A 15,696-nucleotide genomic window follows, 5' to 3' on the forward strand; every position below is an offset into this window, starting at 1 on the left:
AATTTAATACCACGTGGAAATCGTAGTTTATGTTTGAAACCATTTACGCCTACAAGTTGCTATATTTTGTAAAAGGTTGCCATCTTGCGTCCAGTTTTGGGTATGCGTTTTCAAGCTAACTAGCTTCCATTTCGAGAACAAAGTGACGATATTTGAGTTTAAAGGCGTGCTTAATGGCGGACGATTTTCAAGTCAGGACTGAAAGTGATGAAAGTCTTGAAATAATTACTCATTAAACAAACATTCTTGAATAGAATGATAGTGATTTATTAAAGTGAGTTAACATGTGCAATGTGAAACAAGCTTTAATTCACACTCATATCATTGGTTCCTCTATCACTGTTGATATAAATTAAAAGTCTACATGTAAGCTGCATGTGAATAGTGAATATCAGCTTTATAAAAGTGATTTTCAGTAGGTGAGATTTCATTGTGATGAAGTGTCTAGGTCTGTGCCTGAGGTACTGTGAGGAGTGAAGGGTAGGAAGTATTCTCTGGCAAACTGGAAGACATCATCTGGTTTCTTTAATAGCAGGAACTGCAGGAAGTCAGAAATGAGGGCACGGATCTCTGGATGCTCTCTCAAGTATGAAGCATGGTCAGCTTTAAGCTCTTCCTGCAACGTGGAAACAGGAAATCAAGTTTAGATGAAAAAAACATACATTTAGTGGACATAATATTGCACAAAATTACATGAAAAAACATGTGCAATGTAAAATATTGTTACGAATCAGTTGTGATTGTCAGTCTCAGAGAGGTATTTAACAATATATTTGTATTCTAACTGTACTTTTCCGTAGTGATGCAACCCATTTATTGGGAAAAACATTTACTCTTACCTTTCTGTCCAAGAACTTGGAGCGCATCTGTATGTCTTCTTCCCATACTAGCGAGATTTTGCCAAACTCTACAATGCAAACATGTACACTTGCATAAAAATACAGACTCCGTTATATGGCAGAATTATCGTACGTGGCCATCACTACCTTCTTCTTTCTGTGACGGCAGCTGCAGGAGCCTCATCATGATGGGAGATCCCACCTGCACTCTGCTAGCAAGATGCCTAAAAAGATAGCAGGCTTCATTAGTTCATGCTCAAAAACTTGGTAATGGTAATGGTTTTATTTCATTTGAACATGAAATTACAATTACAAGTACAATTGAATGCATCACATAATCAGTTCACAGTTCCACATGTCCAAAAGGAGTAGGAAGAAGCAAAGCTTATTAAATCCTACCCCTCCATCTGGTACTTTTACAATCAGTAACTGTTACATTTGTTCACTTCCTGCTTTCCTAATGTAGTTCAAGTTTTTTATTTTTTTTATTTTATTTTTGTCGCGTACCGAAGTACGAGATCACATAACCATCCAATGACATAATGGGTACCATAGTAAGTGTCAATATAGTGATATGTATAGCACATCATGACTGGTTCAAGACTCTTCATCCTTGTATTTAGCAAACATCAACTGCTTGTATTGTTTCTTGAATTGGCTCATCGTTGTGCATTGTTTGAGGGTCTTACTCAATCCATTCCATAGTTTGATTCCACATACTGAAATGCTATGCTAACGTAGTCCTAGCATATAAGTGTTTTATTTAAATGTAGTTCTTCCCTGAGATCATATTTCTCCTCTCTTGTAGAGAAGTATTGGATGACATAGTTTGTTTTTAGCCTTATGCATTATTTTAGCAGTTTGAAGATGAACTATATCAGCAAGTTGAAGTATTTGTGATTTTACAAATAAGGAGTTAGTTTGTTCTCTGTAGGCGGCATTATGAATTATCCTTACTGACCTTTTTTGCAGTACATTTAGCGAGTGAAGATTGTGAAGGTAGGATAGTTTATTTTGGAAAATAATATAATCTCTAAAAGGCGGTTGCTGCAAAAAAAAAAGTTTGGGAACTATTGTCCTATAAGACAACCTGAGAGCCAAGAGAGTACAGACTGCTGTCCTATCTAGTCTCTGTCCATTAATTAAGTAAGCCTGCTCGGGTGTGAGGCAAACTCTTCTAAGATAACCTGAACAGCCCAGCTGTCCATGTACAAGAGCTGTCCTACCTAGTCTTTGAGCATGAAGTGATGAAGCCTGCTTGGATGAGAGGCTAAAACATCTTCTAAGACAACTTCAACAGTTCAGCTACAATCGATTCGGTGCCCAAGGCTTTGAAGATGGCCCCCAGTATTAGCTCCTTGCTCACCAAGATGGATGGAGTGATGCTTACCCATCAGACAGAAAGCAGCACTGCCATGTTATAGGGCTGTCATCCACGGAATGAATTGTCCGCTCAACACCGAATACCTCCACAGTTTCACCCTCAATCTCCATCGGCTTCTGTTCCAGCTCTCGCTAATCACACACAAACATGAGCACACTATTATAACCACCATAACGTCACAATAAAAATCACACAGATGGGCTCTATATTAGATATAATTTTTTTTAATTTTGAGGTGAAGAGAGAAATAAGCTTTCTTTTTCACATTCTCTCTGCCGTGCATTCGCCATTCTTTAATTTTCGTTCTCATTTCAACTCTTTCCATAGGAAGAAGGTGTGCATGTGTACCCTACACAGTACAAATCTATCTGATGCAATGGATTTATTCTTGGTTTGATTTATTCATGTTTAATAGATACTTTATTTTATAAGTAACTACTAATTCTTTTAAGTAGGTTACACAAATCTGCAAAAAGTTCATATTAATCAAAAATTACAAGTTAAATAAACCGAAAAGACAGATAATGCAACTGGCAATCAACATTTATAAGTAGAACTTTTAAGAACATTTTAAGTTAATACATTTTAGTTATTTTAAAGTAACTACTAATTATTTTAAGTGGGTTACACAAATCTGCAAAAATGTCATATTAATAAAAAATTACAAATTAAATAAACTGAAAAGACAGATAATGCAACTGGCAATTGACGTTTATAAGTAGACTTTTAAGAAAATTTTAAGTTAATAAATTTTTGTTAATTTATAAGTAACTACTAATTCTTTTAAGTAGGTTACACAAATCTGCAAAAAGTTCATATTAATCAAAAATTACAAGTTAAATAAACTGAAAAGACAGATAACGCAACTGGCAATCAACATTTATAAGTGGAACTTTTAAGAATTTTTAAGAAATTTTAAGTTAACTATACTTATACCAATTAATTATTTTGAGCATTTGGACTTACAGTGTCTTAAGTTGTATGTAAACTATGTTTTTTAAGTTAATCTTACTTAATATAGCATTAGTTCAATTTAATTAAAACATATTAGTTAAAAGTACTCAAAACGGAACATCATGTTAAATGAACTTGACATAATTAAGTTATTAGAATTTTTTAAAGAATTTTGAGTATGCATAACTTCATTTATTTAAGTACTTTGAACATTCGGGTTTATAGTGTTGAGTTGGCTCGGGCATCTGGTCAGGATGTCTCCCGGGAGCCTCCCTGGGGAGGTGTTCAGGGCATGTCCGACCGGTAGGAGACCATGTCTCCTAACTGGCATGGGAATGCCTCTGGAGCCATCGGTGAAAGGGAAGTCTGGGCTTCCCGACCTCGGAGAAGCGGTAAAAAATGGATGGATGTTTGTTGTCACTCACAAAAGTAGTGCGGATGATGCGTAATTTCTGGTCAAATGAGATGCAGTTCATGTGTTCTGGCACTTTCTTCCTCAAAGCAAGAAGACGCATGAGCAGGAGGTTGGAACCCTCGGTTACAAGCCCTCTGAGGACTGACATGGAATAGGAAGCACTCTCCTTTGTCACCTCCTTGGAAACACACAAACATACACAACTTTTTACATTAAATCCAATTTAGATTTGATATATCTTGTCATATTTCTTTAAAAAAAATACCAATTACTTCACAACATCTCACCTTTCCAGCAGTGGTGACTTTATCAATCACCATCTTTCCATTTCGCTGCACCATGTGACAACGTTTATCCACAATGTGTCCTTTAAGCTGAAAGGTTAATGCATACGTCTTTACATGCAGAACAAGCGCACTATAAAGAAAGGTATTGCCTGGAAAACTCCAGATGACCTGCCTTGACATACTCGTGGTAGTCTTCCTCCAGAACTTCGAGGTCAGCAGTCAGGTAGGCTTACATGCAAAATGTAAATAAAGATATCTATTAGGTACACATTTTATACAAGAGTTGGATCGGACATTCTATATTAATTGTTGCAATATTTTGTTTTGTTGCATTACAGGTGTATTATTATTATGGTAATGGTAATGGTTTTATTTCATTTGAACATGCATCATATTACAATTGAATACATCACATAATCAGTTCACAGTTCCACATGTCCGAAAGGAGTACGAAGAAGCAAAGCTTATTAAATCCTACCCCTCCATCTGGTACTTTTACAATCAGTAACTGTTACATTTGTTCACTTCCTGCTTTCCATAATACAGTTTAAGGTTTTTTTTTTTCCCCCTTTTTTGTTTTTTTTAAATAATGCACCTCGTACCAAAGTAGGAGGTGATATGACCATCCAATGACATAATGGGTACCATAGTAAGTGTCAATATAGTGATATGTATAGCACATCATGACTGGTTCAAGACTCTTCATCCTTGTATTTAGCAAACATCAACTGCTTGTATTGTTTCTTGAATTTGCTCATCGTTGTGCATTGTTTGAGGTCCTTTGAGGTCCTTATGACTTTTATTGTTGAAAAATGTTGACATTATTCTGAAAATATTATGATTTTTTTACCATTATCTAACATTATTAATTTATTATAGAAAAATTATGAATGTTATTCTAAAAAAGTGATGACTATTCTCATAACATTATGACTTAATCTTTGTATTATTACAGCTTTCTTGTACTAATGTTTGATTTTCTTAGTTTTACAATTTATTCTAAATAAAAAGTGTGACTTTCCTCATACTATTTAGATTATTATTACATTGACAGTGGTGATGGATGCTCTGTTGGATGCCTATATCAGTATATGATGATGGGAGTTACTGTTACTGTACTGTGTAATGTTATACCAAGCTTGGGAAAGGTGATGATGATGATGCAGCCCTTTATTCTTGTCACTTATACAGAAGGACAAGCAAAATGGTGCAATCATCCGTCCATACATATACAATATACTATGCAGTGAGACAAGGGGTGACAGGACGGGATGATTGGGCGAAGAAGGAGGGGAAGAAGGGGGTCAACACTAGGAGAGGGGAGAAAAAAAAACAACAACTCCAAACTAGACTCTTAAATGAAGGAGAACAGTGTGTGACTGTTAAAAATAAAAAAAATAAAAAGGTACAGGGCAGAGGGCCTCACCTGTCACTGTTGTTCCACAGGGGGAGTCGTCGATGGCCCCCTGGCTTTGTGCATGGAGCAACATACAAGGCTGCCTGGCCTTGCGGGCGAACTCCACGGTCACGCAGAACCTCCCCAAATCTCGACCACCTTCCGACACGGTCACCAGAGAGTCAGCAAACACGCACTTTGGCAGCTCTAACGGCTCTGGAAAATAAATGAATCTTACTTGAGTGTCAAAGTGATTTTGTTTGGACGTGTCTTTTTCGAATTGCTCACAGGAGATACGTGTGTTGGAGTGTATCAACAAGTGCCACAAACAGGTGGTGGTGCTCTCAGTCAGGTGCGCAGGAAACTATTGACTCACCAATGCTGGACATGAATGTGATAGCTTCATCCGAGGCTCTCGATTCCGTAGGACCTGGCTCGGTCCCCTCAATGGAAAGAGGTGGACTCTGGTCCTTTTGGAGCGCCTCCATAATGTCCTGTTTTGGAAACAGACGCTCCTTGTGGTGGGAAAGGCAGACTCCCGCATCAAAAGTGTGACAAGACAGGCGTCTGTTAGGACACACAAGTTGTGTTTGCCATTTTATGCGAGTGTTAGCCTCTTCTCGCTTGCGAACCTTTTATGTGTCAGTGAGCAAAGCAAAGAGGAGTTGCCACGGCAACCGTAGCTCGTGAGTACCGTAATGCTGCGTCTAAGGGGGCAGGCCGATTTGGAATTCGAATTGGAGTTCGCTGTTGTTTGCTGTGCTGTCTTCACGGTCGAGTTTCCGAGGGGATATGGAGAGTACAATAAATAATCGGCAAAAAATAAAAAATAAATCATTTTCTGAGAGCTCGAAAAGCTATGTGGATACACTTCCGGTCATAGCTTGCCTCCACATAGCCAAAATCGCGTGGAAATGTAGTATTCATTTCCATATTCAGCATTTCCGCATCAATTACTACACAATTGTAGAGTTGCAGAGGTATAAAGTGATACTGTAACTACAGGAACAAGTTGTCCATTCCGCGATGGTTGTTCGGCTTGCGAAAATGAAAATAAATCATTTTCTGAGAGCTCGAAAAGCTATGTGGATACACTTCCGGTCATAGCTTGCCTCCACATAGCCAAAATCGTGTGGAAATGTATTATTAATTTCCATATTCAGCATTTCAGCATCAATTACTGCACAATTGTACAGTTACAGATGTATAAAGTAATGCTGTAAATAGAGGAACAACTTGCCCATTCCGCGATGGTTGTTGGACTTCTGAAAATGAAAATAAAATGCTAACATCCGGTCCAAGATAGTGTTGATAGACACACATCTCTCTGAGTGCATGTACACGAAAGGAACTACATTGATTAGCTATACATTGGATTATTGCTCTTTTGTGCACTGTTAGTCCTATAAGTAAACAGTTAGATCAGGAACTCAGTGTGTGCTGCTCTTAATTTGAAAAACAAAAGTTTCAACGCAAACATCCGCTCTATTGTGGCGGGAGTACAGTGCTCTTAATACAGGGGTCCTCCATTAACAAAATAATGGGGGAGAATGTTTTTGCTATTTTATTAAGTCAGGTTTAAATATTAAGGAGTCATTTTTAATCTGCAATTTAATGACAAACAAGCAATGAATTCAGTTGTATTTTTGTAAAAGTTGGGGTTCTAAAAAAATGAATAAAATCAGTATATTATGGGACTAAAGTTACAATAATGAGAAGACAATTTACAGCATAGTATTGAACTTGGAAAATAAAAAAAGGACAACAACAGAAAAGACAAAAACAGATGTAATTTTACAAAAACAAACAAAGTGGAATTCATTTTAGTAGGTAAAGTTGTAATATTAAAGATGTTGGAATATAATGAAAAAAAAATGTATTTTTTTGTAAAATTAGGTTTAGAAAAAGGTTCTAATCTCATGGGAATCAAGTGAAAATATTACAAGCAAAAATGTAGAAATAAGATTTACATAGAACACAATGAGTAAGGCACGGTGACTGCTGCTTCCTCCCTTCTAGGTCGGAGATTGAAAATGTCAAAATCCCGACAAGCAGTTGTTCGAGCCACTGATTTATATCCAGTGTAACAATTTGTTAGGGTTATAAAAATATACATATAGTGTATGATATAAAAGGCAGATAGGTGACTAGAGTACATGCATGCCCTGATTAAACTACTCTTACCTTTGGTAATCTTTGCATCTTTGCATGGTAATGTTAGCATGCTAGCATTCCTACCATGCTAACATGAGCATAGGGGGCATGCCTAGCCATTTTCATAGCTAGGCACACAATTATGCTACATCTTTGCATGGTAATGTTAGCATGCTAGCATTGCTACCATGCTAACATGAGCATAGGGGGCATCCTAGCCATTTTCATAGCTAGGCACACAATTATGCTACATCTTTGCATGGTAATGTTAGCATGCTAGCATTCCTACCATGCTAACATGAGTATAGAGGGCATGCCTAGCCATTTTCATAGCGAGACACACAATTATGCCACATCTTTGCATGGTAATGTTAGCATGCTAGCATTCCTACCATGCTAAGATTAGCATTGTAGTATTTCTAGCCATTTTTATAGCGAGACACACAATTATGCCACATTTTTGCATGGTAATGTTAGCATGCTAGCATTCCTACCATGCTAACATGAGCATAGGGGGCATGCCTAGCCATTTTCATAGCGAGGCACACAATTATGCTACATCTTTGCATGGTAATGTTAGCATGCTAGCATTGCTACCATGCTAACATGAGCATAGGGGGCATCCTAGCCATTTTCATAGCTAGGCACACAATTATGCTACATCTTTGCATGGTAATGTTAGCATGCTAGCATTGCTACCATGCTAACATGAGCATAGGGGGCATCCTAGCCATTTTCATAGCTAGGCACACAATTATGCTACATCTTTGCATGGTAATGTTAGCATGCTAGCATTGCTACCATGCTAACATGAGCATAGGGGGCATCCTAGCCATTTTCATAGCTAGGCACACAATTATGCTACATCTTTGCATGGTAATGTTAGCATGCTAGCATTCCTACAATTTCTCCCAATATTTTTACTTTATCATTGAAAAACTGCTCATTTTTCCAATTTTGGTGTTCTTTTTTTGTCTTTATGCTTTCTTATCTTAAGCATCAGTGACCTCTGGCTGTTCCCTTTGGATGTAGTGACCAAATACTGCACACTAACATGCTGTACAGTTCTACATTTGAATTCTAGTACAAATAAACAATGTTCAAAAGACCAGAAGCTGCTGGTTTCCTGACGCTGGTGCACTGTATGTGACGTTGTACTTCTGCTTTCCACAGAAATGTATTATCTTCTGACAGAGTGCAAAAGACACAGCAACACATCGGGAGGTAATAACTTTTTATTGTTCTATTTACAATCCTATTTATTTGAAGTCATACTTGAAGTATATCATAATTTGTCAACAAGAGGAAGTTGGATTCAACTCACAACTAAAAGTCAAGGGAAGTAAATGTGCTCTCTCATGTTAAATGTAGACATTTTTGCAATATTTACCATTTTTCAGCTTCTGAATTTTACAGGAAGTGTGAATTTGACAGGAAATGATTGAGCACTGCATGGTGTACAGCCATGGTCTGTCTTTGTTTGTGTACACCAGGTTGGCTATGAAGCTGGTACCTCTTCTTCTGCTGATTCTCTGGGCCTTTCAGAGTGGTAGATGACGATCTCGCTCTCTCTCACTCACACACACACACACACACACACACACACACACACACACACACACACACACACACACACACACACTCACAAATACATAACCGGGTTGTAAGCAAACAAACAAAACAAATGTAAACATTCATAATCTCCTTGGTGGAGGTAAAAAATGAATGTTTCACTAGTCTAGAAGAATGATTCGCAACCATTCATTCATTTCTACCGTTTATTGGGGATAAGCGTTGTAAGGGGTGCTGGAGCCTAACCCGGCTGTCTTCAGGCGAGAGACGGGGTACACCCTGGACTGGTGGCCAGCCAATCACAGGGCACATATAGACAAACAACCATTCACACTCACATTAATACCTATGGACAATTTGGAATCGCCAATTTACCTAGCATGTTTTTGGAATGTGGGAGGAAAACCGGAGTACCCGGAGAAAAACCACGCATGCACGGGGAGAACATGCAAACTCCACACAGAGATGGCCGAAGGTGGAATTGAACTTGGGTCTCCTAGCTGTGAGGCCTGCGTGCTAACCACTCAGTAACCGTGCAGCTGAAATCCCAACCATACTGTCAGAAATTAGCCAGTTTCACGTAGTTAAGATTTCCACTGACTCACAGGCTCTCGACGAAAGCTCGAGTTTCACTGACTCATGGGTGGTTGGTGAAAACTCAAGTTTCACTGACTAATGAGCGCTCAACGAAGACTTGAGTTTCGTTGACTCACGGGCACTCGACGAAGGCTCGTTAGTCTTTAACTCGTTGACTCAAAGAAGGCTCAAGTTTCACTGACTCAGGAGTATTTCATGAATGCTTAAACTTCATAAACTGACAAATAATCGATGAAGTCTCAAGTTTCACTGACTAATGAGCGCTCAACGAAGACTTGGGTTTCGTTGACTCACAGGCACTCGACGAAGGCTCGCATATCTTTAACTCACGTCTACTCAAAGAAGGCTCAAGTTTCACTGACTCATGAGTGCTCAACGAAAACTTGAGTTTTGTTGACTCACGGGCACTCGACGAAGGCTCGCATATCTTTAACTCACATCAACTCAAAGAAGCCTCAAGTTTCACTGACTCAGGAGTATTTCATGAATGCTTAAACTTCATGGACTGACAAATAATCGATGAAGATTCGATTTTCACTGACTCAAGGACACTGGACAAAGGTACTGTAGTGTCACAGACTCACGGGTATTTGATGAATGCTTGAGTTTCACAGAATCACTGGCGCCCGACAAAGACTCGAGTTTCAGCTACTCAACAAAGACTAAGTTTGACTTAGCAACAACTCAGAACAAATCATTAAAAACTAAACGACTGTCCATAACTTAACCTAATACACATATGGTATTTTTCAGCAGAGGCCACCAATTCTGAGGTCTGTAATGACGATCAATCGATTAATAATGTAAGAAACACATACTTCACACTCTTGTGTGCAAATATAAGGTGTGTCATGTGTCATGTGTCATCCAATTGGATGTTCCAGCTCCAAGTGTTGAGTTCCTCAGACCCAGACTATGACGTAGTTGACATTGAGAAGAACACAAACTTCTTCTGCGCCCTTTACCCGACAAATATACTCAACTGCTCCTGGACCTTCCTCGACTTACAGCAGGATGCTGAGCTGTATGTTTATATCAGGTACTTTCACCATGACATGTACATTACTCGACCCCCACATGAATGAGAAGAATACTAATACTTATATTTACTTCTACTCGTGCAGTGTTTGTGACAATACCAGCACAGTTCATCCACTGAGTCTTGTGTCTGAAGAACATTTCGGATCAACGTCAATGGCTTTGAAGGAGCATGAGATGCTGCATGTCGTCTTGCATTTCAACGTGTCCTTGCAACACACGTGGGCGGTCTACAGTTACGTGTACGACACCGAAATGATGGGTAAGGACCACAAGACACAAATACCGTTAACCCTTAGATGCATAAGTGGGTCAAAAATGACCCGGTCAGGTTGTTTTCTTGAAATATCTTCGTAATGAAAATTTTTTATCATTTCATATTCCAGGTATTCCTCAAAAAACATGTTTTTGATATCATGCCATTCACTTTTTTAACTTAAATTTAATACATTTTAAGAAATTTTGGTTTTTGTGTTACTACCCCAACCTTCTATAAGTGGGTCAAAAATGACCCGGTCAGGTTGTTTTCTTGAAATATATTTGTAATTAAATTTTTTTATCATTTCATATTCCAGGTATTCCTCAAAAAACATGTTTTTGATATCATGCCATTCACTTTTTTAACTTAAATTTGATACATTTTAAGAAATTTTGTTTTTTGTGTTACTACCCCAACCTTCCATAAGTGGGCCAAAAATGACCCGGTCAGGTTGTTTTCTTGGAATATCTTTGTAATTAAATTTTTTTATCATTTCATATTCCAGGTATTGCTCAAAAAACATGTTTTTGATATCATGCCATTCACTTTTTTAACTTAAATTTGATACATTTTAAGAAATTTTGGTTTTTGTGTTACTACCTCAACCTTCCATAAGTGGGTCAAAAATGACCCGGTCAGGTTGTTTTCTTGAAATATCTTTGTAATTAAATTTTTTTTATCAGTTCATATTCCAGGTATTCTTCAAAAAACATGACCCACTTATGGAAGAGTGTAGGGTCCAGTCACTCATGCATCTAAGGGTTAACAGTGCATAGACTTCCAGACCTACCTTAAATACTTGGATCCCGTATCATCCCCTCAGACTAGAGCAGATGAACTGATGAAGTCTCCTCGAATGAGAGGGGAAGTGTCTTCAAAGAGAACCTGAACAGTCCAGTTGCGATCATGCAATACCCTAACCTGGTTGAAAGAGAATATTCATCATATATATTTATCATATAAAATAAAGTTGCATATTTACAAGAAAAGAAGTCATAATATTACGAGAATAAAGTCTTACATTTATGGAAAAAGTCCTACATCTAAGATTCCCAAACCAGCTGGTGTCATTGTGTGTTATTGTGCCACAGAGGTGTTGCCTCCACCTGGAAACATCTCCGCTTCAGTCAGAAATGAAGACCTGGTGGTGACCTGGCAGGCGCCCCGCAGTCGAGCTTACTACAACCCTTCCTGTTTTGAATACCAGCTGGATGTGGGAGACGAGGTAACGTTTTGCATGTGTAAATGATAAATATTACTGTAACCACTCTTGGACTCATTGGTGGAGCTTCAAACAGGAAAAAGCCAAAGTCCTGGGCAGCCAGCTTTCTTATACTGTGCAGAATGTTGATCCATCCTTCACCTACGGCGTGAGGCTCCGGGCCAGGAAAATGTTCACTTGTTTAGGATCACCACAATGGAGCCACTGGAGTAACACTGTCAGTAAGTGATAAGAATAGAATAGATACCATGTCCAGCTGTCATGATGGAGGCTTGTTACACCTGCAAACGTAATACTGGATTTGCTGCAAATGTAAAAACTATTACATTTGCAGGAAATTCAGTATACTGAATACTACGTTTGGAGTAGGCAAATTTTATTACGTTTGTGGGAAATTTATTATTTATATGTAATAAATTTCCCACAAAATTTTAGGCAAATTTTATTACGGTTGTTGGGAAATTTATTACATATAAATAATAAATTTCCCACAAATTTTAGGCAAATTTTTAGGCACATTTTATTACGTTTGTGTGAAATTTATTATTTATATGTAATAAATTTCCCACAAATGTAATAAAATTTGCCTACTGCAAACGTAATATTGAATTTCCTGCAAATGTAAAAACTATTATATTTGCAGGAAATTCAGTATACTGAATACTACGTTTGGAGTAGGCAAATTTTATTACGTTTGTGGGAAATTTATTATTTATATGTAATACATTTTCCCACAAATTTTAGGCAAATTTTTAGGCAAATTTTATTACATTTGTGGGAAATTTATTACATATAAATAATCAATTTCCCACAAACTATTAAATGTACTGAATTTCCTGCAAATGTAATTAGTTTTACATTTGCAGGAAATTCAGTATTACGTTTGCAGTAGGCAAATTTTATTACGTTTGTGGGAAATTTATTACATATAAATAATAAATAAATAAATTTTAGGCAAATTTTTAGGCAAATTTTATTACGTTTGTGGGAAATTTATTATTTATATATAATAAATTTCCCACAAATGTAATAAAATTTGCCTACTGCAAACGTAATACTGAATTTCCTGCAAATGTAAAAACTATTACATTTGCAGGAAATTCAGTATACTGAATACTACGTTTGCAGTAGGCAAATTTTATTACGTTTGTGGGAAATTTATTATTTATATGTAGTACATTTTCCCACAAATTTTAGGCAAATTTTATTACATTTGTGGGAAATTTATTGCATATAAATAATAAATTTCCTACAAACTATTAAATGTACTGAATTTGTAAAAAATGTAAAACTAATTACATTTGCAGGAAATTCAGTATTACGTTTGCAGTAGGCAAATTTTATTACGTTTGTGGGAAATTTATTATTTATATGTAATAAATTCCCCACAAATGAATTTATTATTATTATTATTATTATTATTTATTATTTATATGTAATAAATTTCCCATAAATGTAATAAAATTTGCCTACTGCAAACGTAATATTGAATTACAGGAATACTGAATTTGCAGGAAATTCAGTATTACGTTTGCAGTAGGCAAATTTTATTACGTTTGTAATAAAATTTACAAACTGAAAAATACTGATGTAATATGTAATGTAATAACTATTACATTTGCAGGAAATTCAGTTTACACTCACTATATGAATCTTTCTTCACAGTGATAGAACAGACATGCAAAACAGTCAACATTACGGTGATTGTGTTAATTACACTTGGAATACCCATGATCCTTCTGGCTTTGCTGCTGTTTTTCCGTCATCAGAGGTACATCCCATCTTGGTCTACTTGGAAAAAAGGCATACATTAACGAGAATGAAGTTGTAAATTTACGAGAATGCATTTCAAAATTTACAAGAAAAAAGTTGTCATCTTACGACAATAATGCTGTAAAGAAAAAGTAATAAATCTTTGAGAATAAAGTTGTATATGTACAAGAAAAGAAGTCGTAATAATACGAGAATAAAGTCTTGTATTTATGGAAAAAGTCCTACATCTATGACAATTAAGTTGTATATTTAAGAGAAAAGCTGTACATTTACAAAAATAAAGTCATAAGTTTATACAAGTTGTAAACTTATGTAAACTTGTAAGTCTAATAACTTTATACAAGTTGTAAACTTATGACAAGTTGTAAATTTACGAACAAAAAAGTCGTTTTACAGGAATGAAGTCGTAAAATTTACAAGAAAAATCATACATTTATGAAAATGAAGTTGTAAATTTACGACCAAAATAGTTGTAATGTAAAAACATAAAACATGTGTAAAAACATGTAAATGTACAAGAAAAAAAACATAACATTTATGAGAAAAAAGTCATATATTAACAACAATGTAGTCGTACATTTACAAGACAAAAGTGGTAAAATTTATGAAAAAAGTAGTAAATTTATGACAAAGTCGTAAGTTTTTTGCAATAAATGGCTTACTCAATTTTTTTTTTTTGTCTCACTCCCATTTCTTCATTTTGCATTTTGAAGCGCTACTTAGAAATCCAACAATGGAAAATGTAAATTCCTGCAATTTTTTTGCAACAAGTGTTCCAATTTTGACCAGGAGTGTATGTATATGCATTCTATAATAAACATCATTATTTATTTGTATTTTTTATGCTTATCTTTTATCCATTTTGACACTTCCACTGTTATTTTAAAAATCCAATTGACCTTCACTCAATCAAATAAATAACTAATAATTTTCACCGTTTATCTTCTCAAAATGTTTGCTGTTTTTAGGTTGGCGGAGGTTCTCTATCCCACAATTCCCCGCCCTCCATTAAAGTACAAACATTTCCTGGAAGAAAGCAGCTCATTGAATGTAAGGGCATGTCTTCACATACAATCTACTGTGGATCTCCATCCACACATCAAAACACTCACTCAGGTTGGTGCCTTTTTTTGTTTCCAGTTTTATCATCCGTTTCCCTCGGTGAAGTGTGAGGAGGTGATCACGGTGGTGGAGGAAACGGAGCCAGACAAGCCTGGAAAGACATTTTAAAATATAAAATGTAAAAATGTGCTTGTAAAAATGCTTTCGGTCAAATTGTGTATTAACTTTATCGCCGTTTATCTCTTTCTTTGTGTTCAAAATAAATTGTAAAGTTCTGAATAGATTTGGATGAAATTGTCACAAATGAGATATTGAACAACTGATTGAATTTTGGAGGTGATTTGGAGGGAATTTAGCCTTCCCGGTACATTGTTATATCATGTTAGCATTGCTACCATGCTAATTTTTTTGCTATTTCATGGCAGACACATATTTAAGCACTGAGCAGTATTTCTAGATGTTAGCATGGTAATGTTAGCATATTAGCATTGCTAGTATGCTAATATTAGCATTTTTAGCCGTTTTTATAGATGGACACAATATAAACATGTAGCACTATCATGCTAGGTTATCATGCTAACATTAGCATAGTACCATTTTAACATTGTAACATGAGCATACTAGCATTTTTTTAGATTTTCATAAATATGAACTTAAGTAGACATTTACCGCTATCATTCTAGGTGTTTACATGCTAACATTAGCATAGTAGCATTTTAACATTGTAACATGAGCATACTAGCA

The 15,696-nt window shown here is 36.3% G+C and overlaps 2 protein-coding genes across 6 annotated transcripts; one reads left to right on the forward strand and one right to left on the reverse strand.

Annotated features, from left to right (window-relative positions):
* Positions 1-266: 266 nt before the first annotated feature.
* On the reverse strand, positions 267-15,159 carry catip (ciliogenesis associated TTC17 interacting protein). Of its 5 annotated transcripts, none has more exons than XM_078791395.1 (12): positions 15,003-15,159; positions 13,846-13,905; positions 11,686-11,816; positions 5,652-5,769; positions 5,306-5,491; positions 4,052-4,107; positions 3,880-3,966; positions 3,603-3,770; positions 2,230-2,354; positions 987-1,063; positions 840-907; positions 267-616 (listed from the first exon to the last, which is right to left on the reverse strand). In XM_078791395.1, the coding sequence occupies exons 4-12, from the start codon at positions 5,761-5,763 to the stop codon at positions 428-430; spliced, it is 1,068 nt and encodes a 355-aa protein (XP_078647521.1). In that variant the 5' UTR covers positions 5,764-5,769; positions 11,686-11,816; positions 13,846-13,905; positions 15,003-15,159; the 3' UTR covers positions 267-427. The 5 variants fall into 5 exon arrangements, with proteins under 5 accessions (XP_078647521.1, XP_078647518.1, XP_078647519.1 ...); XM_078791392.1 differs by having other exon boundaries at positions 5,652-5,842; XM_078791393.1 differs by lacking the exon at positions 13,846-13,905 and adding an exon at positions 11,917-12,332 and having other exon boundaries at positions 5,652-5,842; positions 15,003-15,156.
* Positions 8,927-15,200, forward strand: LOC131125640 (uncharacterized). Its single transcript, XM_058067368.2, has 9 exons — positions 8,927-8,978; positions 10,352-10,401; positions 10,483-10,637; positions 10,723-10,898; positions 11,987-12,120; positions 12,194-12,338; positions 13,783-13,888; positions 14,859-14,940; positions 15,031-15,200. The coding sequence occupies exons 1-9, from the start codon at positions 8,930-8,932 to the stop codon at positions 15,118-15,120; spliced, it is 987 nt and encodes a 328-aa protein (XP_057923351.2). The 5' UTR covers positions 8,927-8,929; the 3' UTR covers positions 15,121-15,200.
* Positions 15,201-15,696: the final 496 nt, after the last annotated feature.

Source organism: Doryrhamphus excisus, linkage group LG6, assembly GCF_037039965.1.
Source record: "Doryrhamphus excisus strain RoL-2023G ecotype Guam linkage group LG6, RoL_Dexc_Guam_v1.1, whole genome shotgun sequence".
Taxonomy (NCBI): domain Eukaryota; kingdom Metazoa; phylum Chordata; class Actinopteri; order Syngnathiformes; family Syngnathidae; genus Doryrhamphus; species Doryrhamphus excisus.

Coding starts and splice junctions, on each gene's coding strand:
- catip (XM_078791395.1), bottom strand. CDS start 5,763: ATGGAGGCGCTCCAAAAGGACCAGAGTCCACCTCTTTCCATTGAGGGG. Junction 908..986: donor GCCGTCACAGAAAGAAGAAG/GTAGTGATGGCC, acceptor TTTGCATTGTAG/AGTTTGGCAAAATCTCGCTA. Junction 617..839: donor CCAAGTTCTTGGACAGAAAG/GTAAGAGTAAAT, acceptor TCCACGTTGCAG/GAAGAGCTTAAAGCTGACCA.
- LOC131125640 (XM_058067368.2), top strand. CDS start 8,930: ATGAAGCTGGTACCTCTTCTTCTGCTGATTCTCTGGGCCTTTCAGAGT. Junction 10,402..10,482: donor ACGATCAATCGATTAATAAT/GTAAGAAACACA, acceptor TGGATGTTCCAG/CTCCAAGTGTTGAGTTCCTC. Junction 12,121..12,193: donor AGCTGGATGTGGGAGACGAG/GTAACGTTTTGC, acceptor AGCTTCAAACAG/GAAAAAGCCAAAGTCCTGGG.